The sequence below is a fragment of the Phyllostomus hastatus genome, unplaced genomic scaffold (genome assembly GCF_019186645.2).
Source record: "Phyllostomus hastatus isolate PE091 unplaced genomic scaffold, TTU_PhHast_1.1 phas_contig_150, whole genome shotgun sequence".
Classification (NCBI taxonomy): Eukaryota; Metazoa; Chordata; class Mammalia; order Chiroptera; family Phyllostomidae; genus Phyllostomus; species Phyllostomus hastatus.
In genome coordinates, this window is record NW_025333611.1 from 15,012,468 (window position 1) to 15,036,863 (window position 24,396).

Sequence of the window (24,396 nt, forward strand, 5' to 3'; positions counted from 1 at the left end):
AGGCTTTTTGGAACCCTGGTCCTACCCTCACTTATAAGTATTAACTGTCCCTGGTCTAGTCTTTTTAGAACCTTTTGAGGTTCTCTGCAATAAGCTTTTAGTGCCCTGAAGGTGTGAACCACATTGCACATGCTTGTGCATTTCTCTGGAGAGGAAGTCTGAGTTTGCACCAGGTTCTCACCAAAGGGTGCATGACCTCACAATAAGGTTCAGAACCAATAACTACAACCAACTGGGTCATTTTGCATAGGGGGAAATTGAGGCCTGGGCAAGGGACTTTTCCAGGGCCACAATCTTTGACCAGAGATTCCATTTCTCCTGTTGACAGAGGACTGATCGTGGTGAACAGTAACCTCAGCTACATCATCGAGCCCCTCCCTGGCAGTGAGGGCCACCACCTTATTTACAGATCTGAACATCTCAAGCTGCCTCCTGGGAACTGTGGGTTCGAGCACTCCGGAGCCAGCACCAGGGACTTGGGCCTTCAGTTTACAAACCAGATCAAGAAAGGACTTCGCCGGGTGAGTTCTCGGTGCAGGAGTCACCCTCAGGATAGGCTTGTCCCCTCCGAGCATCCTTACTTTGGATCCAGGAGTAATTCTGAATTAAACAGAGGTGGCTAAAAAGGAGGAAATAGCTTTTTCCTTGATCCTAAGTCATTGTTGAGTGTGGGATACCCTTAGAGTTGATAGAATAATGCTTTAGGGAAAACACTACTACATTTAAAATACTCTGAGATACTAATTTCAGAAACTTTAAAATGTGAGGGGGGAAAAAAAAAACATGTTCCCTTTTTGGAACAGCCCCTTAACCATATGCACAGAATGCCTGTGTTTATTCATACCAACTAGAGTATGTGGGTTCAGTGGTTTTGGGGAACTTGATGGTCAGCATGTTCCCTCACGGGATGTTGGCCTCTGTGCTTCCTGTACTGGAAGCTCATTGATTTTTTAGACTGGCTACCCGCAGTGTCCCAGAGCAGCTCCCAGCAATAACCAAGATGGTGGGTGCAGGGCGTAATCAGGGTGCAGGCAACCAGTGCGGGGCTGCTGCTAGTGCCCGAGTTCAAGATTAAACTAGCACCACTGCTTGTCAGTTTTTTGAAATGAGGCCAAGTCCGCCACTTCTAGCACTCTGATCTGTTCCTATCTCATTCTTAGATGAAAAGGGACGATTTAAGCTCCATGAAGTATGTGGAGCTCTACATCGTGGCGGATTATGCGGAGGTAAGGGGGAGGCGATGGGTTTCAACAGAAAAACTGGCTCTTTTGATCGCTTCCGCTCCAGGTTTCCAACTGCTTTGGAGGAATGATGAAGCAGTCATCTGTCCCTGGTTTGTCATATGATTGAGCTTAAATTCAACCGAAGGCTCTTTTTGCTATTTTAAATGTAGTTGGGAAGGGGAAAAAAATAGGAAAAGGCTCTTTTAGCTTGATACGCTCATCAGATAAAAAAAGAAAAACCAGTAGAATTCACATTATTTGGATTAACATTTTTTAAAATATTAAAACCTGAAGACCTTTTAGGTTTTGTACTTATTCATGGGAAGTCAATGAATCCTCTGTAGAGATTTTAAAATAATTTTTTTGCACAGATAATAAATGCATGCATTCTGAGTCACCTGATTGAGTACATTTTTCTTGCCCACGAACGGGCCCATTTTTATAATCGGGTTGGTGCTCAATGAATACCTGAAGCTGTGGGTCCTGAAACGTGGTCCCTGGACCAGTAGGATCAGTAGCCCCCAGGGACTTGTGGAAAAGCTAATTCTCGAGCTGCGCCCCCGGGACTCCCAAATCCTAAACTGTGGGGCTGGGTCCCACAATCCATGTTTTCGCAAGCCCTCTGGGTGCTTCTGACACACGGGCAAGTGTGAGAACTACTGACCTGGAGGAATAGCTGTTTGGCCTTTAGTCCCAGGTTCCTCAAGTGAGACAGGTTCCCGCAGGCCTGGACCTCTAAGAGCTGATGAACACTCATCTCTCTGTCTCTCTCTTTCATTTCATTTATTCATCAACGATTTCTTGATTCTTTATCACGTGCCGCACCCAGTGCTCGGCCTCAGGAGGCATAGACAGACCCGCCCCTGGGATCCGAGAGCCCACAACAGCAGCACGGAACAGGGTCCTCGAGCGGTGCCATAGCTGCTGAGATGTGTCATTGCCTAGGGGGAGGGTGCAGATACCGAGGAATCCAACATGGCAGTTTTGGAAATAGGGGAAATCTTCTCCAAGGTGGTGATGTTAAAGTTGACACCAGAAGAACGGGTTCAAGCCCTGGAGCCCACATTTGCCTAAATTAGCCACATTTTACCTCATTTCTCACTTTATGTCGTGACTCAACCATGTAACCAAGCACAGCTTCTGTGCATGGGAAGCCGCAATGAGCCGACTGTGCCCTAAGTCCACACACTCGTCCAGGGCTCCCCTTAGGACAGAACGCAGCCAAGCTCTAGTCTGTCTCATGCCCAGTCCAAGTGGCTTAGTGGCCGGCTCCCCTAAAGGCCTCCTTCTGAGGTCGCTGCGTGCAGTCTGCAGTCCCAGCGCACAGATCCGGAGGCCATGCAGAGTGGTGGGGAGAACGCTAGACTTGAGGCCTGGAGGTCGGCTTTTGTGTGTTAGTGGCAGGAGGAGGTGGCCCTGGGGCTGTGTGAAAGGACGAGGACTCGTTACTGGGCAGAGAGGTGGAGGGGAACGGCATTCCAGGCTGGGGAACATCGTGTTCTGCTTTGAGGAGTTCGGCTTTTTAATTGATGTCAGTATTGATTTTAAGCAGCCTTTTCTTTTCCTTTCCAAAGACTGGTGTGTGTGTGTGTGTGTGTGTGTGTGTGTGTGTGTGTGTGTGTAGAATGTGTGTGTGTGTGTGTGTGTGTAGGATGGAGGAGCAGCGTGGGGAGCGAGCTCCAAAGCTGATTTAAAAGCCAAGGTTCTGCGGTCATGGGAGGAGGTGACCGTCACCGGCCCCCAGTGGGGAACGTTGCTGGAAGAAAGCTGAGCTCTACTGACTCTGGGATATTTTTTTCATTTAAGCTCTGCATCTGAGGTCATCCGATACAGTGTTCTTGAGCCGCTGTTTTCAGCCTCAGGATCCTTGGTTCAGAGGACAGCTCCTGGGACCCCAGTAGATAAGCATATGGAAACATAGCCACTCTGTTGTAAAGGTGGGGTGACCCTCTGCTTCACCCCTCTACTCTCCCCTGTGGAATCTTGGTGCAGGGTTTTAAAACCCACTGGATGTGAGTCTCTGGAAGCCAGAGAAGCAGGGGCAGGGTAGGGATTGAGTATCTTTAGTCTCCTGACCCCCACAGTCACAGAAACCCCCCAAAAGGAAGAGTGCTGGAGGTGCCTTGGGGTCTGCATGTTGCCTAGAGCCATCGTCCTGTGTCAGAGGAGAGTGCCTTCCGCAGCAGCTGACTGACAGGCGGGATCCGTGCTGCCTGGGGACAGGGAACTTGCTGCTTTCTCAGGGTCCTGGGCTTTGGATGAGTCACAGGAGGGGTGGAGTGGGGAGTCAGTAGGCCAGGCTGGCTCTCAGGCTCACAGATCCCTCCCCTTCCTCCTCTCCCCCACTCCCTCTTCAAGCGGCCTCCCATCCTCTGCTGGCAAAAGTGTATGCCTGACAATTAATGTGAAAGGATGGGAAGACCCTGGGCGGGAGGGCTGCCTTATCTGTGATTTACAACCTGGTGCTCAGACAGGCCAAGCTCCTCCTCTGGGCTCTGCACAGGGAGCAGGGGCAGGGATAGTGTTGCTGCCTAGAGAGAGGGAGAGAGCACTGTCCACTGTGCAAATGACCGAGCAGCTGCTCACTCCCTGGGCCTAGGAGGGGTGCCTGGGGTGGGGCTCAGCGTACTGCTGCAGCTGAGAGGGCAAATCCAGGGGAGGGAGGAGCAAGGTGGGGTATTGCAGACGGGGACAGAACAGCTGTAAAAGTGGGAATACAAAACACGTCCCTGATGCAGGCAGGAGGCAAGGCAGTTGGAAAAGGCCAGGCGATGCACCGTGTTTCCCTTTCTCTGTCGCCCTAGAAAGTTGAAGGTTGAGATGGCCCTTTCTTTAGATCAGGGTTCTGCAAGCTATGGCCCACCCCATGGTCCAACCCAGCCCACCGCATTTTTGTAAATGAAGTTTTACTGGACCACTTCTGTGCCTGCTGCTGTGTGTATTGTCCGTGGCTGCTTTTGAGCTGTATGATGGCAGAGTGGAGTAGTTGTGACAGAGACAGTATGGCTGTAAAGCCTAAAATATTTACAGTCTGTCCATTTAAGAAAACATTTGCTGACTCCTACTCGAGACTCCTCTGGACAACAGGACACAGCCCTAGAACTGTGGTGGTATTATCAGGCGGTTGCTTGAAGATAGGAGTAATTGAAAGGCAATGAAATATGGCTCTGATTTTATAATCAATATTCACTGAATACTGAAACACTTTCTGTGCACGAGACCGGTCTAGAAATGGGATGACTCTATAATGAGAAACTTCAGGATCAACACCTTGTAAAGGTCTAAGTCACATGCCTGGCATTGAATTTAACTCTCAGAAGGCAATGGTGAAAGTGAGACTATTGACAGTTCTGATGAGTGACAGTCACAAGGAAGCTTGGGGAAGTCCAAGTGCAGTGGAAGAATAGGAAAGGGTGGTTTTCTCCCCTGAATCATGGAGGGGACATCCCCATCACAGCCAGCATCACAGGGAGTTTTATTTAGCTATTCTTTTGTTTCTTGTTTGGATATTCTTTTGTTGTTGTGTTGTTGTTCAATTACAGTTGTCCTCATTTTTGTTTGAATGTTCTTGCTGGATAGGGTGGAGGAAGGGCATGAAGGTTAGACTCGACGTAACATACATGGCTGTGTATCCCAGGTAAATCAGATAGGTACCCAGACTCTATGTAACAGTGGTAGGGGATAGGACATACCCATCACTTGCAAATTTAGGGGAATTGTGGTACATTTTATCTTTACACTGCGAAGCTGTTTTTCATCATTGCTGTTCAAAGAGAGCTACCTTTTTGAAGCAGAAAGGATGAATGTGGGACCACATACTGAAATGTCCTGGTATCCATGGCAGGCATTTCTAATCGAGCACAGCCCTCTTCCCTGTTGAGTTGCACGCAGCCTCAGAATTCTTCTCACTTCTCACTCAGACGGACGGGCGCTGCTAGTCCGTCTGAGTGGCGGGCCGGACCAAAGCCAAGGTCTTATGATCCTCGACACCAACACCCATTCTGTATCACTCACGTGGCCTCTGATGGCAGTTATTTCTGTCCACATTTTCTCAGTGCATTTCCATTATACACTCCCTAAATACAGAAGCTGCCACTGTGGTTATTTCTGGTTCTCTGTCTGTTTTCACCGAAGCTCCTCTGGGCCAGTCCCAGGCTCCCAGTCCTGTGCTCCCACCTGGTGTCAAGCACAGTGCCTTGCCCATGGCAGGCGTTCAGTAACGTTCGACCCCTGTTGATGGACCACATGTAGGGGGACGTGTTGCAACCCTGTGATGGCGGCTTTATGTTGGGGTGACGACCGAGGCAGGGATCGAACTGGTCCCTCTGCTAAGGCCCGGTGAGAGTGTGCGGGAGGCCTCCTCCTTTGGAGGATGGGAGAACAGGGTTGACTTCAAGAGCTGGAGAAAGAATTCAGTTCACTGCACAACTGCTGCATGCACAGCACCAGGCCTGGCACGGAGCTGGTAGTTGGGGACACTGGATAGACCTGACCTGGGCTCTGCTGTCCCCGAGCTGGCACTGTGTGTGTGTGGTGGGGAGACAGCTGTGTAAATGCGATGCCCCTAGAAGATGGAAGGAAGTAAATACTAATTCAAGGACAAGTAATGGGTGTGGGAGGGGTCCTGAGAGGGGTTCTGTGGGGCTTACCTCTTACCTAGTTCTGCTTGTCCCATTCAGTTTCATAAGAACGGACGAGACCAGGATGCCACCAAGCACAAGCTCATGGAGATCGCCAATTACGTTGATAAGGTGAGACCAGGTGTGTACTTTGTGGGAAAAGTGCCAGCACCTCAGAGGACAGGAGATCACGTAGCACCTGAGCTGCCTCCTGGTGGCCTGGCCAGCCCAGCCGGTTTCTGAGAGGGACCACAATGCCACAGAGGCCCGGGGTGGTCTGACAAGGCTCTGCTACGTGACCAGAGCCATGGAACTCCTCTTCTGTGGCTGGAAGTTTTGTATTGTTTTGTGTTGAATTTACATAATAGAGGGGTTGGCCTAAATCAGTGGCTTTGGATTATTTTTATTTTTCTGCTGGAATCCTTTTTTTAAAAATGAAATCTTATGCCACTTTCTATGTAATGTAAGCCCTGACACTGGTTATTTTTTTCTTTTTATTATAATGCAAGTTCCTGGCTTGAGCTCTGATGGCCCAGGCCTTCATTCCAGAGGGGCACCCACTTCAAAGTGGGCTGTCTCTACAGACACTTTGCTGCCGCGGGACTAGGGAAGGAGCCAGGCCGCCTCCCTCCACTGAGGCTCCTTTGTTGTAGAGATCTTGGGTGATTTCAGTAAGTGACCATTTGGGCTACTTGTTTTTTTTTTCTTTTCCTGTGTTTTAAATTCCCACCCTGTGCTTTAAATTCGGCAGTGAAGAGCGAACCCTCAAGGACCCGGGCCCCCACCCTTCCCCACAATGAAAGCAGCATCCAGGCCCATTCTCTCTCTTTCCTCACCCCCACCCCCACCCCACCTCGCTGTGTGGCCCCAGATGTGCTGTGTAATTTCCAGGCCTTATAAAGAATAAACCTGTATCTTTTCAGTTTCCTGATAGTTATTGCTGAAGGGAGTCTTGCATGCATAATGAGAACCACAGGGCTGGTCCAGCTATGTGACACTGGTTATTAATAGGCTGAGACCAGTGCAAAACGGTCCAACATAAAAGTCAGACGAAACGGACTGCCCTAAGCTGAAGCAGGGGTGAGGGCTGAGAGCGTTGTCCTCTGACCCCTTCCCTTCCTCCCTGCAGTGGCTCCAGAGAACTGAGGATGTAGAGGAGCTCAGTTGAAGAAAGCTTTAGGGTTCTCTAAGTTTCCTTCTAGGAACAAAGCCCAGGGGTTCTCAGACTTGGGAGAGATTTGAGGTAGGTCAGCAAGGGAAAGTGACAGAATCATAAAAGTTGGGGAGTGGTGTTTGGGGACCTGTCTGTATAGTCTCCATCTGTAAAATGGTTCTAAAATTATTTCCTGTCTCAGAAAGACCATGCAGATGGTTAACTTTCCTAGGGCAGACCTCCTTAACATGCTCTTAGGAAATACCCAAAATTCTTGCATTTTACTAGAATGGGCTGGTCTGGGACATGGAAATAGTTTGGTTTTTAAATATATATATATATATTAGTATTTGCTATAGTGCAAAGTGCAGTAGAATGGGCAGCCTAGACTCTTGATAGGCTAGTAGTAGTTTTAATATGTAGATTTTTAATATGTTTGGGGTCACAAATCTTTTTGAGACTCTATTTAAACATTTATAGTACAAATTCAGAGTACCCACAGAACTTCTGAAGCTTTAACTCTGGGCCTTTTAAGGATTTGTGGAGCCTAGGCTAAAAGGAGAAATCATCCTCTCCTAAACACTGGAATATAAAGGAGAAAACTTGGGTATTTTTAAGGGATTTAAAAGCAAAGTTGGTAGTACTCGGAATCACCAGGTGGGAACGTCTGGGTCACGCGTGTTCGTTCTGTCCAGATGGCTCTGGAAGTTGCGGGCAGTGACCGGTGGAAGTCACCCCTGGCATTTCCCGGAAGGAAGGGCTTCAGCGACACAATCCAGTTGTCTCTCGCTCTTGACTCACTCCACACACAGTAACATCTGAATGATCCTACAACCCAAGCACTCAGCATCTGGGAGAACAAGAGCAGCTTGGTCCCTGGGGTGCATGCAGGAGGCAGACCCCGTTATTACCCACGTGACAGCTATTGTTCTAGGGACCTGGCAGGTGGGAGACTTGGCTGGGTCTCCCGTTTTGAACACTCCAGTCAGTCTGAGTGGTAGAACCAAGGGTGCTGATGAAAAAATAGAAGGAGAAGAGAGCGAACCCCAGGCCATCCTTGAGGCTCCCGGCGTGGCTGTCCAGGCCATTCATTCTGTGCTGTGGTCTCAGTCCTCTCCCCAGCAGCTGATGTCTGTCATTCCTGGCTGGAAGGCTGACCCGCTTCTCCGAGGCTTGCTGACCCAGCTACTTGAACTGAACTATTGTTGAACCAAACCTGGAATGAACTGCACTCATTTGCTGCGTCATGAACCCAATCCAAAATGTGTTTCCTTAACCATGAAAAAGCCAAGTTTAAGTCCTTAAAAAGCTCCCTAGTGAAGCAAGTTCAAATTGGAATCTGAACTTTTTCTTTTCTGTAATGATTGGCCTGGCACAGAACAGGAAAATCAAAATGTCCATTGAGGTCAGCCGCATCTGGAACCCGTCCTGCTCCACCGTTTGTCGGAGGCAAGTGGATCGTCTGGATGAGAAGACGCTTGCGCTGGAGCAGAGCAGGGTCAAGGGTCGGCTCCGAGAGCCGATCATTTTGGCTTTAATCCTGACTCCATCATTTTTCTGCTGAGACTCTGGGCAAGGTCCTTATGAACTCGAAGCCTCGGTGCTTCGTACCTAGAAAGTGCTCGTTTTTTTTTTTTGTTTGTTTGTTTGTTTTTTCAGCTGGGGCAGTACCTGCTCAGAGTCATCCAGTGTTGGATTAAATGGTATCTCCTTGCTCGTGTCACCTAGGTTTCCACGCAACTTTTGTCTTTTTTAAGTCAGTGCCTCAGTGTTCTCTAGGCTATGCCAGTTAACGAATTTCTTATTCCCACACCCTCTAATAGTTAGCTTTAAAGAAAGCACTCATCCTGCTTATGTGTATACGACGTGAAAGGTACTATGTGACAAAGGTTAAATACAGTTGTACTCTTAAGGATCCTGAGAGTCAGGTCTCATTTATATAGAATTTCCAAACCTTTGGGTTGGACGGAACCCTGAAGATTGTATGTCTGGCCCTTTGCAGTCTAATGCTTGCAGTGGATGGTATCCTTGGTGAAAGCTAAACACCTCCAGCGATGGGGAAGGAAACTTTTGAGAGTAAGCATATCTACCTACTTGTAGATCATGTCTACCCATTTACTTCCAACATGAGTGGGGAGATCTTACAATAAAATATCCATATACAATTGGGTATATCCATACAGTGGAATACTACTGAACCATCTGAGATTTATAAGCTCCTTCCTAGCATTGACAGATGAAGATGATGCTCTGGCTTTTCTGTTTCACCAGTTTTACCGATCCCTGAACATCCGGATTGCTCTCGTGGGCTTGGAAGTGTGGACTCACGGCGATTTGTGTGAAGTTTCGGAGAACCCCTACTCTACCCTCTGGTCCTTTCTTCGTTGGAGGCGCAGGCTGCTCATTCAGAAGAAACACGACAATGCACAGTTAGTCACGTAAGTAGCCCTTCCCATACGCGTTGCCATGGCGTTGGCTGCCTGCCCACAGAACATGCGCTTTCTGCCCCTTCCCTTCCCGATGCTGAATGTTGGCTGCACTAGGCCGCCCGACTCTCTGGTCCCTGTAATCAAGTATTTCTCAGACAGGTACTCTGTGCCTAGCACACGCTGGAAAATATTAAAAAGCCTGAGGGTCATAACAATCCCCAAAAGTATTTACCATCTAGATGAGGAAATGAGACCTACGCATATTCAGCTGAGTGTCTGAGAACACTGAGTGTGTACTTGGCAACTGACTGACTATTAGCCATGGGCAGCTTTGAAACGGACTTTCTGAGGGGCTCATCTTCTTCATCTTGGAGCTTGTTCTAGTCCAGAGCTAACCTCCTGAAGCTGGCGCCGTCGGGGCGGGGGTGGGGCAGCTGCCTGGGTTGTCCTTAGTTCCTAGAGGCTTAGGACTGCCCGCCCAAGATAATCAAAGTGACAGGGACTGTGTGCCTGGTGGGAGGCAGACGTGGAGGGGGTGGGGTGAGGATTCTGTTTCTTTCATCCCAGAGAGAAAAAGAGAAGACATCAATGAGGGTCATGGTGGCATGTGACAGTCCCCTGGGGGTGACTGTCTAGTTTTTTATTAGGGTTGACTTCCAAAGGTATCCAGAGGCAGTTTCAGCAAAGGCATGTATATAATCAAATCATTTTTTTCTTTTCTTGCCTAAATGCTTTTCTGAATTAGCAATCATTTCAACATTTGTTTACTCTAAAAAAAGTCCTGGTGCACCCCATTCATTTTAAAATATAATGCCGCATAGAGCCCTGGCTGGTGTAGCTCAGTGGATTGAGCGCAGGCTGCGAACCAAAGTGTCGCAGGTTTGATTCCCAGTCAGGGCACATGCATGGGTTGCAGGCCACGGCCCCCAGCAACCACATACTGATGTTTCTCTCTCTCTCTCTCTCTTTCTCCCTCCCTTCCCTCTCTAAAAATAAATAAAATCTTTTAAAAAAAATAATGCCGCATTGCCCTTTCTAAGTGGTTTATCACTTCAGCTTTGGTTTCCCTTCTAAGCCAAGAGTTATTTAGAAGTTATTAGATGTTATCTAGAAGTTTTTAAACTAAAGCTTGTTTAATTTTTTTTTAATTTCAAAAATAATTGAAAAAGACCTGGGAAATAACTACACCAAAAACCTGGGCAGTGAGCACATTCACCTCAGAAGAGTCTTGGGGTTACCGAGACTTTGGGCCTGAACTTGGGAAGCGTCGCGTCCTGCTTTGGGCAAGACCTTGAACCTAGGTTTCCAGCTGGACTTCCTCAGAGCCATTGTCTAAGTTTATAAAATCACCAGTTGTACATGTTTTGTGTATTCCTTTGCATCTTGTTTCTCTGAAGAAGAGTCTGCCTTAACTTCATCACACATTTATTAAGCATCCACCGTGTTTCAGATTCTAAGTTCTGGTGACCCCAAAATATGTAAGATGGTCTCAGCTCTCAAAGATGTCAAGCTGTAGATAGGACAAGCACAGAGGTGTCAAAGTACCACACAATGACTTTCGACATAGACTTTAAATTACATGTTCATGGCGTGCCTGGAAACACTGGGTTTCATTTACTTCTTGATCCCTGTGCTGGATGGATACGGCCAGAGAGAGATGAATTAAACGGGGGGAACGGAGCTTGCCATTGGCAGATTAGGATCAGAATTGCAAAACAGAGGCAGAAATAGGCCGGTCATTCTTGCACCCAGCTGCACTTCTTGACACTTCTGATGGGACACATCTGTTTCCTTGGCCCCCGAGTGATGTAAGAATGAAGCATCACCACCTACAGCTGCTGCCCCAAATGCCCCGCACCCTCCCCCAGGGCCAGGCATGTGGCATGGGACCCCGGCAGCTGGCGGAAGTGGGCCCGATTCCCTTCAGTATCAGAGCCTGTGCTGTTCTCCCCCCACGCCCCCGCCCCCCGCCCTGCGACCTTTTCCTGTGCAGCAGGAATGGGATGCAGCTTTGCAAGCCCTGCCCATTTCCTTCCAGAGAACAGGGTTATGGGCATATTGTGGGGAAAAGTGACCTTTTACTCTCTCTTTCTGTTTTTCTAGAGCAGTGAGAGAGTGGGTTAGAGGAAGTCAGAGGTGTGGCAGCCTGGGATGTGTCCACCTGGCCTGTGATACCAGGGCCTCTCCCCTTGGGAACGGTCTGGGAGTGGCAGAAGGGCCAAGGGACACCATGATGGCCACGTGCCCCTGGGCACATAGAAACAGCCCTCTCAGTCCCCTCCGTAGTCACCCTGTCGCCTTCCCTCCTGCAGGGGCAGGTCTTTCCAGGGCATCACCATCGGCCTGGCCCCGCTCATGGCCATGTGCTCCGTGTACCAGTCTGGAGGAGTCAACATGGTGAGTCTCAGCTGCCATGCGGGTGTTGCAGAAGGCAGAAAACTCTCTCTCAAGACAGGAGGTCATCTTGTCAGAAATAATCATTATGAGAAGAGAAGCTTTGAAAGAGAAGCTTTGACATCACAAAGTGCAATTGTTTAAAATGAAGTCATAAGTGATAAGGGATGGAGGTGCTGGGGTGAATTTTCATTGATTGCAGTTTATCCCCAATTTTCAAGTTCAGGAGAACCCAGAAGCGATCACATTACTGCATCACTGGGTCTTTCATAGCTTCCAAACTGTGGGCTGGGGGGTAGTGAGATGACAGAGATGAAAAACATTTTTTATGTTTTCTAGGTTTCATGTTATGTGTATCATTATGAAATAAGAGCTTGTCTCAAAGTCATGGTTAGGAAATGACTGCCTTCTTTTGAACTTTCTCTGACTTTGTGACCACTTATCAAATGACTTTGAGTGTTCACTTCTGACGTGAGCAGTAGATATCCCAGAGCCTGCCATCCACTCTTTGTCCATCCTCTGTCCATCCCATGTGATTGGCAGGTGCAGCGTGTAGTTAAAAGCATGGGCTTTTGTCGAGCTGTGAGGCTTGACCAAAGTAAAGGCAGAGTCGGGGGTTGGGGACAGCAGTCTTCTTGACCTGAATCTCTCCCTGGGCAGGACCACTCTGAGAATTCCATTGGCGTGGCTGCCACCATGGCCCACGAGATGGGCCACAACTTTGGCATGAACCACGATTCTGCCAACTGCTGCCCAGCCAGCGAGGCTGATGGTGGGTGCATCATGGCAGCGGCCACCAGGTGAGTCAGGCAGGAAGGGGAGGACGGGGCGGAGGGCAGGGCTTGCACAACCCAGTGCTCCTCCCAGCTGGCCCCAGGGAGCCTCTGTTAGAACTTGGAGAGAGATGTGCTTTTGACACCGAAGAGATGGGAGGAGGGCAAAGAAAGGAAGGGCATGTAAGGAGCACTAGGTTTCTAGCAGGTGGCTTGGTACTGGTGAGACCCTAGATAGATTTAATTTTGTCTTAGGTCTTCAATGGCAAACCTGGCCTGACTACACGTGTCTTTTTCTCTTCATGAATTTTTGATGAGTGGTTTTGGTAACAATCACAGTTCTCAGTTCCTCCATTCCAAGGGAGCTTGGTGCGTGCTGTCCCTTCCCAGGCCTGATAGAAAGTGCTGATGTGGTCTTCAGAGCCAGGAGAAGAAAGAGAAGCATGTGTACACCCCACAGTGACCCCTCCAGGAGTTTACAGGCTGTGTTTACCAGGAGAAACAAGCGCAAGGCAGCAGCATCTCCCCATAGTTGTGAGGGGTTTTAAACCAGAGCCCTTGAAAGAGTTCTGGAGTTTATTCAAAGGACTTATATTTAGTGTCTGAACTCACTCAGCAAAGAGCACTGGGTTCTTCCAAGACCCGAGTCCTTCCTTGGAAGGCATTATGCTGGGAGGTTATGTTCCTCCCACCCCAAACCATTAAGACTTGCTTATGCTTCTTAAAGAAATGGAGTTTCGGTGTTTCCGAGAGAAAACGCAGCTTTTTTGGAGCTCTAGTGGCCCGTGTTTTCGCCATCCCCTCTCAGCTGTGACACGCAGGAAACAACTCTGTGGGTCATGCTCAGACCCCATGAGCTCCTGGTGGAGTCCACCTCTCTTTCCCGAGCTAAAAGGCATATTGTAGACAAACCATTGAGAGTTGTGTTAATTCCTACTCCAATTCGTTTTTAAACTATTTGTAAGTTGTAGCAGCTTACCAGTAAAGTCCTTGTGATATGCTGATATGCCTGATGACTCAGGGAGACCCTCTGTGTTTAGCGCCCAGGTGGGTTGGAGAACTGGGGTCGGGCTAGCTCTGTTGCAGACCCAATGGCAGTGCTGACCTGCTACCAGGGACCGTATGACTTTTAATTCTTTTTCCCAGTAGTGGGACCCAGGAATTTTATACCCTTTGTGATAAAGACCCTGCATTTGTGAGTTGGCTGGCTGAGTTTGGAGTAGCACCCATGTCCTTAGTACGAAGATCAGATCACTGGTTCCACAACCAAAAATTAAACCCACGATCCCATCCCTTTCTGGCCGAGTCTTCTGTCCCAAGAAAATCTCTGTCTAATATCGGCTTCAGAAAGAAGTTTGGGTTGGTTGGTGTTGTATTTGGCTCTAAGGCTTGAGAGACCTATTGTAACACTTACGCTCCTTTGTGTGTTGCAACCCCTTTGTGCAAAGGGCAGAGACTGCTGCTTCTGATTCTTAGATACTTCCTCTGTGCAGAAGGGGTGAAAAGACCATTCTGGGGTGATTAATATTTCTTAATTCTTAGAAGGAATTGCAAGTTAATATATTGACGATGTTTGGTAAGGGCAGAATGTACGTGCATGGCACCATCGGGGGTCTGAGTCCCTTTAGGGGGAACCAGCCCCGTGGGCAGCAGGATTGACAGCTGTTCTGGCTGCTTGGTGCTCAGACGTCCAGCTAACTCCAGCCTCACTCTCCAGCCATCCTTTCCCCAAAGTGTTCAATGGATGCAACAAAAGGGAGCTGGACAGGTATTTGCAGACAGGCGGCGGGATGTGTCTCTCGAACCTGCCGGACACGAGGACGCTGTACGGAGGCCAGCGATGCGGAAACGGGTACCTGGAAGACGGGGAAGAGTGTGACTGCGGGGAGGAAGAGGTAAGGTTTCCTGGCCTCAGAGGGAGGATCTGCATTCGTTTCAAGGCTCCAGTCCAAAGAGGACGAGAAGTGTCTTGGTTGTGCGCATGTCCTATAACATCACAAACACGATGTGGAGAGCAAGCCTTGACGATGGGCCACTTGTGCAGACTCGCCCCGTTTGAGGTCGTTGTCACTGTGTGTGTCCAAGCTGGGGTGGGGTGTTCCTAGTGGGTGTCTGGTCTACCCAGAGGCCACAAGCTTCACCAGGGCAGTGGCAGGTGGCCCTTTTAGCCTTCCAGACGCACTGAATTTAGTCTGGAAGCCACACAGCTGGTCATATGAACTTGAATCTGGGCCATATGAGGATGCTTAAAATAATAAGTTCGTACTGTTCAGCCTGGAGAAGAGATGATTGAAAGAGGAAGCAGGAAATATGGTCAAGTCTGAAAAGGGCTGTTAGGAGGAGGAAGGAACAGAGCTGTTTTGATCTTGAAAATGAGTGTGACAAGCATGCGGCATAGCCCTGTCGCTTTGAATGGACACGTGTTGTTCTGCAAAAAGCAGAACTAAGTAGTTTTATCTTTATTTTTGGAAGGGTGAAAATATGTACCTTAACATGAAAACAATTTGGGGGAGAATACATGAGTAACAGTTAGCTGTGGGGGATGAGATTTTGGGTCTGTGTACGTGGGAAAGACTGTTGGATTTTATAACCTTCCCTGTGGTTTGATTGGTTTTTAAATGTCAGCAAGTAACTTTCAAAGTAAAACAAGACCCAGCTAAAGGCTCTGCTACCCCATCGCCGAGAGTTCACAGCAATCGGCCCAGACCCTTCAGAAGGGAGGGTGTTGTATTATCTCGGGGCGCACCATGGGGTTGAGTAGCAGCCCAGCCCACCAGTGGGCTCAGCTGGTTGGCTTATATTTGGAGCAGTTGCTGATTCCACAAATATTTACTGAGTTGGGCGCTAGGCCCAGGACAAATATAGCAAAAGTAGATGTGGTCCCTGGCCTTGTGGCACATTTAATATAGTGAGGGAAGCACAAATTGACAAAATAGTTGCAAAAGTACCTAAATACTAGGAGGGCCAATGGCAAGGTGCTATGAGTTTATGTAGGATGAGGGGAGCGGCCCTACCTGGGTGAGGGTGTGACCTCTGACCCCATATCCAAGGGCTATTGGGAGTTAGCTGAGAGTACGAGGAGAGAAGGCACCTTTCAGTCCAGGGAGGGGCCATGCCTTGAGGTGGGAAGAGACAGGGTACGTTGGAAGGGAAGGATTTGCCTGGAGCTCAGGATGGGGGGAGATTACTGGAAGGGAGGTGTTCTTATTCCCTCTGTAGGGAGGACGGGTGGATCTCCAGTTAGGCAGTGGCACGTGTCGCTCCAGTAGGCCAAACCTGCACAGTAACGTTTATGATGTGGTCAATAAGCATGGAGTGGGCCCCCGGCAGACGTGGCTGGACTTCCGCTCCCACACTTGCCAGGCGCATGCCTTGAGCAGCCATGGGACTTGTCTGAGCCACAGTTTTCCCGTCTGTGAAGGGGACCGATCCTGCCTCTCAGGCTGTGATGGTTGGTCCTGTGCGAGCGGCCCGGCACGGTGTCGAGAGCTGTGAACTGTGATGACAGTAGGAGTATTATGAGGACACTCAGAGGCGCTGGCCATCAGTCATTCTTTTAAATCTCATGCTGTGTGTCAGCAAATGAGGACCAGTAGGGCAGGAAGGAAGAGAAAGGAGCGTGGAACCCCAGGAGCCCTGTCCCGGAAAGGCCTGCCGGCGAGGGTCAAGGAAGAGCAGCAGGTGGTGGGAGAAATCCGAGGAAGCGGGCCCCTGGGGCGGACAGAAATGGCTTCAAGCTGGTGCCGGATGTCCTTGCTCCCCGTGGCCTCTCTGGATGGTCTAGCAAGGCCGGGGGTGGGGCGCAGAGAGGGCAGCGTAGAAGACAAGAGTCTTGGGGTGTTCTACTGTGGGCAAGAAAACAAATCACAGAATTCCCGTATAGTGTAATGCTATACTGAGAATCGTGTTGGAAGGATACATGATTATAAGGAGAAGCGTGCATATGATATTACGTCACGGAGCAGTTCGGATACCATGATTTTATAACGTTTCTGTTTATAGGAAAATGCCTGGAAAAATACCCACCCTCAGAATGGAGTTGTGTCTGAGTTGTGCTGAGACTGTTGAGTGTGTGTGTGTGTTTATAGTAAATACACATTACCTTAGCGATTAAGCTATAAAGTGATTTTTTGGGAAAGCCTTCTAGGGCCCCAGGGCCCCAGGGCCCCTATGTGAGGAGGGGCGGGGGTGGGGAGGTACGGGAGGTGGGTGCAGGCCCTGAGCCCGCCCAGACTCCTGTCTCGGGTCCCGCTGCCCCAGAGGCTCACGCCCTCTTCCGTTGCCCCCCAGGAATGTGAAAACCCCTGCTGCAATGCCTCTGATTGCACCCTGAGAGAGGGGGCCGAGTGCGCCCACGGCGCCTGCTGTCACCGGTGCAAGGTGAGTGGCCCTCCCCGCCGCCCAGGGTTCCGACCTGACAGCCCAGTGCCCTGCCACGGCCGTGATGGACAGGGCGCAGCCTCTGTCTTGGGGAAGAGGGGGGCCTCAAAATTTCAGAAACATGGAGCCGGGACCCTCTGAACACATAATGAGCACACAGGGGTATGCGTGTAGATGTTCAGGGCAAAACGTGTGTGTAGACAGTCTGCATGTATGTGTGTGAATGGGTCTGGATATTTGAATATGTGAGTTTATAATATGCCCGTGTGTGTGTGTATCTCTGTGTACATATGAATGCACCTGGTTCTTGTGCCGTTGACTCACCATGAGACTTTGGGCACATTAACCTGTGCTGTCTCGGGCTTTATAATCTTTAAAACAGAGGTCATTATATCGCATAAAACTGTCATGAAAACTAAACAGAGCAATATTTGTACTGGGCCCTCACGCGGGAGCTCCAGCCAAGTACGTGTTATTGCTGAAGCGCTTAGTCAGGTGTAGATTGTTGCATAAATATTATTTCTTACCTACTTCTATGAAGAGGAAGTGAGTTAGCATTTGTGAAAACACCTGGACAACTCAGGTCACTGTTTGGAGGAGGCTAGCGCCTGTTTGAACCAGCGAGGTCATGTAAAATGGTAGTAATGGGAAATTCTGCTCCGCCGGAGTGAGGCTCCCAAGCCCTTTGCCAGGAGGGGTGAGGGCAGGCAAAACATTGATATTTTTCCCTCTTCTCCTCGGCTCAGCTGCTGGCCCCTGGCACGCTGTGCCGCCAGCAGGCCCGGCAGTGCGACCTCCCAGAGTTCTGCACGGGCAAGTCTCCCCATTGTCCCACCAACTTCTACCAGATGGACGGCACCCCCTGTGAGGGCGGCCAGGCCTACTGCTACAATGGCATGTGCCTCACCTACCAGAAGCAGTGCCAGCAACTGTGGGGGCCTGGTAAGTGAGCTGCGGTGAGCGGCCCTCGTCCCACGCCCCCCCCCCCACCCGCTGAGCATTGAGTCCTGGCTTCCAAACAGCATCTCCAGATCCTACTCTTGGGTCAGGGCAGACTTCCAGGGGGAGGCAGTGGACTGGGCTCCCCCCAGTTCCTCAATGCTTTATGTCCACAGAGCAGGGAGATGGATGAGAAAAACCCAAAAGTGCAGTGGGCAGAGGATGGAGATAGAAACGGAAATGCAAACACCCTCGCCTATAAGGTGTTTGCCCTCCTTCGTGTTAAGTGAAATCTAATTATAACTACTGTAAGATAGCGTTTTTTATATATCAGATTGGCAAGGACTGAGGAGTTGATGTAATGACGTAACAGTGATAATAGCACTGTGACAACACAACAAAAACGGTAATGACACAGCAGTGTGGGGAGTGTGGGGAACCAGATACAACCCCTGGGGAGAGCAATTTGGAGATACAGAGATGTCCAATGCGCTGATCATGGGACCCGTCCATTCTACTACTTAGGAATGTACCTCCCACTCTACCTGAACATACACGTGATGGTTAATTTATGAGGATAATTGCTGCAGCATTGCTGGTTACAGCGGCAACTAGAGACATCCGCCATAGGGACGAATTAAATTAATTCTGGTCCAGCCGTACAGTGGGACAGGATGCAGCCGAATAAAAGGAGGCAGCTGTGCACGCTCTGAGTAAGGTCGTCTCCCACAACGAGTTGAGTGAACAGTGCAAGACGCAGAACAGTGAATAGACGGTGCTGTCATTCTCTACTAGATAAATTATCTCGACAAGATGCAGAGGAATTCTATCTAGAAGATATATCGGTATCTATAGAAGATATGTTGTTCATTGCGATTACTCTTCCAGGATGTAGAGAAGTAAGAACTGAAATGGCTAGTTAGAAAAATTCCCAAGACATACTTTATTTCTCTAAAATTTTGCATATGTATTTACCTATTTTTAAAAATCCTGGAAAAGGACAAGGCTTTTTTTTTTTTTTATTAGAGAAAGCTTAACATACAAACCCACAGATATAAAACCTCAATCAAGTATAAAGAACTGATGTAAACTCTTTTTCTGTGAGTAGGAATAAGACAGGCTAATAGGGGGTCTAGGAAGAAAAGGCTGAATATTCTCTCCCAAAAAGCTTTCTTAACCTTGACCCTTTACCAAGAATTGCCTTTGCCCTCTGAGGGGCTTCTGATTGCTACTCAAGTTGGCTGGTGTACTGATCAATGTTTCTTGCCTACTCAGGAGCCCGGCCTGCCCCTGATCTCTGCTTCGAGAAGGTGAATGTGGCAGGGGACACCTTTGGAAACTGTGGGAAGGACATGAATGGGGAGCACAAGAAGTGCAGCTTAAGGTAAGGATCGCAGAGCGGACCCCGTGAGAAGAGCGGGTAACAAAGCAATTCCTGCTCTAGTCCTCCTCCCTTCTGCCCAGCCCGGCAGCTTGGCCAGCCCCAGAGCTGGGCCTTTAAATGAATTGTTCGGAGTCCATCGTTTTGCCCAGGCCCATTGCTGGACAATGCCCCATTCAGCCCTAAGGAAGCCCCGGGGAGGGCGTGGAGGGCAGTGCTTCCTAGAAAGCTGGTCAGACTTCCTTTGGGACCTTTCCACAGTAGGGCAGGGAGTCGGCCTTCTTGGGTCCCTTCTGGAGGGTGCTAAGTACACTCTCATCTGAATAGCCCAGTCGTTCATGAACTCATTCATTCATTCATTCATTCATTCACCTCAGGCATCCACCCACCCACCCATCTATTTATCCATCTGCTCACCTATTCCCTATCTATTGAGGGTTTACCGTGTGCCAGATACTGTGTTGAGAACATGGCACTTTGAATTAACAATGCAGTGGGATACTGGACATGTGGAGAGAGCCACCCAGCCCGATCTTAGTGGGTGGAGGTGGTTTCCCAAAGGAAGCCATGCCTGGGCTGGGAGCTGCACAAACCTCCAGCTGGATCAGGTGGGTTGGGTGCCGGTACATGGGAGAGGGTCCCCAGCAGAGAGATGAGAAGTGGAAAACCGGTGGTCAGAGAACTGATAACAGTGTGATATAAAGTCTAATGTTGGGGTGCACTGTAGAGGAAGCTGCTCAGAAATGAGACCAGATAGTTAGGCAGGGACCAAATCATAGAAAGTCTTCAACACACGGCTGAGACGGTGTGGACTTGACTTGAGAGCCATTTGGAAGTTAGATTGCAGTGACGTGAGACTGGGGGCAGAGGTCAGTTTCTTGGTGTCCAGATAAGAGGGGATGATGGTGTGAATTTAGGTCGATGTATAGGAGGGAGGGTTGACAGGGCCTAAAAATCACTTGAACCCAAGAGTAAGGGAGGAGGGGAATCTTGGGTGGCACCAAACTTCTGGTTGCAGCACCTGGGTGCAAAGGGTACAAGGACCATAGGGGGACAGATTCCTCCATTCAGGCCATTGTCCTTGCAGTAAAGAGCACTCCCTATGTCCAGCTCTTGGCCTGGATCTGCGCAGAGATGAGGCTCCTGTTTCCTTCCCTTGGTCTTGGTCCACCTGGTGGGTTCCTAGAGCGTGCGCATTGGCCCTTTGCCCCTTCCCCAGGCTTGGAAGCCTGCTGTCCTGGTCAAGAAAAGCTAAGCCCTCCTATGCCCCAGCTGTTCCGCAGCCTCTGATTGGCCCTCCTTCTCTCCCTCTCTCGGGCCAGGGATGCCAAGTGTGGGAAGATCCAGTGTCAGAGCTCTGAGGCCCGGCCGCTGGAGTCCAACGCGGTGTCCATCGACACCACCATCGTCATGAATGGGAGGCAGATCCGGTGTCGGGGCACCCACGTCTACCGAAGTCCCCGGGAGGAGGGTGACATTCTGGACCCAGGCCTGGTGATGACCGGAACCAAGTGTGGTCACAACCACGTGAGTCCTTTCCTGCAGCTTCCCTCAGGGGCTGGGCTGCGACCCAGAAGGCAGTGACTGAGAGGAGTGACAGTGACCGAGAAACGAGGGCCGTGGCCAAGCAGTGTGAGCGCTGAAGGGGGTCGCCCGGGCTCAAAGCCCAGCCGGCCCAACCCCTCTGCGCCTGGATGGGCTGGCCGTTATCATGGTCACTTTTGTCCTCATCGTTAATAATCATGTGAAGTAAGCGGTGGACTAGAACGGCAGTTAGAGAAGCCTGGGGAAAAGAGTGGCACCCATCTCTGTGCTAACTATGAGAATGAAGTTCTTAAAAAAAAAACAAATGAAACACTTGGGAGGTAGTACTTGGCACAGAGTAGACTGCTGTCCCTGTCGTCATTTTTAAGCTGCATAGTTGGTTTAGTACAGGATATACAGTTAAGTAACTGATATATAACCGACATACGATAATATAGGATGTAATAACACATTTGTTATCAGATGTGATTTCACAATGTAATGTGTGTTGTTTTCTCACTAGTCACAAAGGTAACGGAGGGATTTAGTTAACTGCTGTCCAGTCTTTGGCTTTTCTGATTTTCAAATGTTCACCGCAGGAGCCTGAAGTGGGCTGCTTTTCCGAGCCCTGTGTGTTCCAGGTTGAGCTGACGGTTCAGTTTCCTCCTCACTGCAGGTCTGCTTCGAGGGACAGTGCAGGAACACCTCCTTCTTTGAAATGGAAGGCTGCGGGAAGAAGTGCAATGGCCATGGGGTACGCCTGCAGAGGGGCGTGGGGCTGGGCAGCTGGGGTCCCGCCCTGTGGGAGGCCGGAGCTCTCCAGGGTGCTGATGTCTCTTTCCTGGGCTCCCTCCAGGTCTGCAACAACAACCAGAACTGCCACTGCTTCCCGGGCTGGGCCCCGCCCTTCTGCGACACTCCCGGCCAGGGGGGCAGCATCGACAGTGGGCCCATGCCCACCGAGGGTGAGTGCCTGGCCTGCTCGGGGCCTCTGCCCACCTTCGTGAGGAGGGGTGGGTGCTGTGGGGGCAGGTGGCCTGTTGTAGAGGGATAATGAATCAACTTCATTATCCAGATTTTGCAGACGAGGGAACAAAAGAAAGAGAGGCCGAATGGGAGGAGCAGCTGCATCTGGCAGCCCGGTGTGGGGCTCAGCTCAGTTGCTCTTCCTCTGTTGTTTCTACTGGGTAGAGTGAATGCTCTTAGAGCGAGAGAGAGGATAAGACAGACTGTAGGTTATTGAATGATCTCATCCTATTGGGGGTGGGGCGGGGTGGCAATCAGTCCTCCTCAGCCACTTAAAAGTAATCATGAACCTGGAGCACATTGTAATGGTTTAGATTCCCTTCCAGGGGTGTCCAACCTTTTGGCGTCTCTGGGACACACTGGAAGAAGAAGAGTTGTCTTGGGCCACACATTTAATACATTGCGACACATAATCGCAAAAACACCTCATGATGTTTTAAGTAAATCTGTGACTTTTGTGTTGGGCCACATTCACGGCCATCCTGGGCTGCGTGTGGCCCGCAGGCCGCAGGCCAGACACCCTTGCTAGGTGGACAAAGCTTAAAATTGTGAGCCACTCAGAAAACCTTGCATTTTTCCACTGGGCATCTCAAGGATTTTAACCTTTTGGTTTCCAAGCCTTTTAAAAATTACCTTTATGATCATTTTTAAGTTAGAATAAGGAATGCATATTAAATGCAAATCAGTATCTGAAGAAGAGTCAGAAAAGGTTGTTTGAAACCCACTGCGGTGGCGCTGACAGGTTCTCAGACTCTTGGTTCTGCCTCCGGAAGGTGTGGGCCCCGTGCTAGCCGGAGTGTTCTCGGCCATCTTTGTGCTGGTGGTCCTGGTGCTTATGTACCACTGCTGCAAGCAGAAGAGCAAACTGAGCCAACTCAAGCCCTTCACCCTTCCCTCCAAGCTGAGGCAACAGTTCAGGTAGGATGGTGTGCCGTGAAGGACTTGGGGTGCATTGCGGATCATAGAGCTTTCTGTGTGCGGTCCCAGGTGAAACCGCTGGTGGTATGGTGGTGGGTCTCATTCAGGGAAGGCAACGCAGGGTGCATGTTCCTCCTCCCCTCGGCCATGTCCAAGGCCATGGCAGACAGGGCTGATTGACCTGTGAGTGTCCTCTGCGGAGCCTGGTCTCTGTATCAGAGTCCTTCTCAACAGAATGCCCCACCCAAGTCAAGTTGAAGACATCTGTTTTCTACCCTTTATCTAATTGATTTGCTCCCTATGGAAAGAGCTGGAAACTGAGGCAACAGAGAGAGAATGACTAGCCCAAGACACTCCCAGGGGTAGCTGGACATGAGCTCAAGACGAAGACTAAGTCTTTTTTATTTTTTTAAAGCTATTCATTCCCTGGGATGGGGAAGATGTCTAGTCTCTGAGTCCTGTGTTAAACTGTACTTGTCCTGGAAGGGATTTTAAAGCCCAGGTCCTTGCGACTTGATGCCTAAGGGGGACTGTTAGTTGGTGGCTGATGACATCCATTGTCTCCTTGGGGGAGAAAGGTCTTAAAAGGGTGAAGAGAAGGTGCCGAGGAAAACTCTGCTTCCTATAAAGCCAGCTCTTTTCCCTGGGAGTTCTCCATTGGCCACACATGTCTTCATACCCAGGAAGCTGGGGCTCAGGGGGACCAATCCCACTTCTTCCAGAGCAGACTGGGGGGAAGGTCCAGCTGTTTACTGGCCATTCTTGGGTCAGAGGGGCCAGGCACCAATTCTCAATGATCACCCCCTCTTCCCATCTTCTCCCCATTCCTTGTTATCAGTTGTCCCTTCAGGGTGTCTCAGAACAGTGGAACTGGCCATGCCAACCCAACGTTCAAGTTGCAGACCCCCCAGGGCAAGCGCAAGGTAAGAGCTTTGCACCTTGGATGTTGCTACTTTTCCTTTATCCTCAGGACCCTACTAGATTTCCCTAAGAGCCTCTGTGGCCATGGGATTGGTAATAAAAGCCACTTCCTCAGCATCAGAGACGTCCAGTTGGTTCTGACGTCCCCTGAGGACTGCAAAGGTTCTGACCTCGGGGATCCCTGGGATTTAGCAAGTCACCCTGCTCTTCCTCGGCCTCTGGTCCTCTTACAAGAGCGCTCCTGAGTTCCTAAGTGCACTGAGGGTTTCTTTGTCTGAAGACATTCCTTGTCTTATGCCTACAGGTGACCAACACCCCTGAAACCCCACGGAAGCCCCCCCAGCCTCCTCCCCGGCCTCCTCCGGACTATCTGCATGGCGGGTCCCCTCCCATGCCATTGCCAGCACACCTTATCAGGGCTCCTAGGAACCCCCCTGGGGCCGGGTCCCAAGTAGAGAGGAAGGAGTCATCCAGGAGGCCACCCCCAAACCGGCCAATGCCCCCTCCACCAAATTGCATCCTCTCCCAGGTAAGTGAATTCTCGGCAACCCTGGGCTGGTGGTGTTCGTTGCTTTTAAGGCCGCCACCAACAGTGGGGCGGGGGTTTGGGGGACAGCGACCAAGGCTGGGAACATGGAGCTCGCTGAGTCTGAGCTGACTGCTGTTTCTGCCTTCTGATAGCTACACGGTGAGAGCGAAGGCTGTGGGGAGATACC

At 50.0% G+C, this 24,396-nt stretch overlaps 1 protein-coding gene across 2 annotated transcripts in view; it reads left to right on the forward strand.

The window, feature by feature from the left end:
- Positions 1 to 24,396, forward strand: part of ADAM19 (ADAM metallopeptidase domain 19) — a 75,464-nt gene that overhangs the window by 47,375 nt on the left and 3,693 nt on the right. For both annotated transcript variants that reach the window (XM_045823866.1, XM_045823856.1), the window contains 16 exons: positions 329 to 521; positions 1,161 to 1,226; positions 5,903 to 5,974; positions 9,267 to 9,433; positions 11,737 to 11,821; positions 12,479 to 12,618; positions 14,309 to 14,486; positions 16,882 to 16,971; positions 17,718 to 17,913; positions 19,186 to 19,294; positions 20,614 to 20,818; positions 21,492 to 21,569; positions 21,672 to 21,780; positions 22,615 to 22,759; positions 23,598 to 23,682; positions 23,985 to 24,209. In XM_045823866.1, the coding sequence (XP_045679822.1) occupies positions 329 to 521; positions 1,161 to 1,226; positions 5,903 to 5,974; positions 9,267 to 9,433; positions 11,737 to 11,821; positions 12,479 to 12,618; positions 14,309 to 14,486; positions 16,882 to 16,971; positions 17,718 to 17,913; positions 19,186 to 19,294; positions 20,614 to 20,818; positions 21,492 to 21,569; positions 21,672 to 21,780; positions 22,615 to 22,759; positions 23,598 to 23,682; positions 23,985 to 24,209 (2,143 nt within the window). The remainder of the gene's footprint in view (positions 1 to 328; positions 522 to 1,160; positions 1,227 to 5,902; positions 5,975 to 9,266; positions 9,434 to 11,736; positions 11,822 to 12,478; positions 12,619 to 14,308; positions 14,487 to 16,881; positions 16,972 to 17,717; positions 17,914 to 19,185; positions 19,295 to 20,613; positions 20,819 to 21,491; positions 21,570 to 21,671; positions 21,781 to 22,614; positions 22,760 to 23,597; positions 23,683 to 23,984; positions 24,210 to 24,396) is intronic.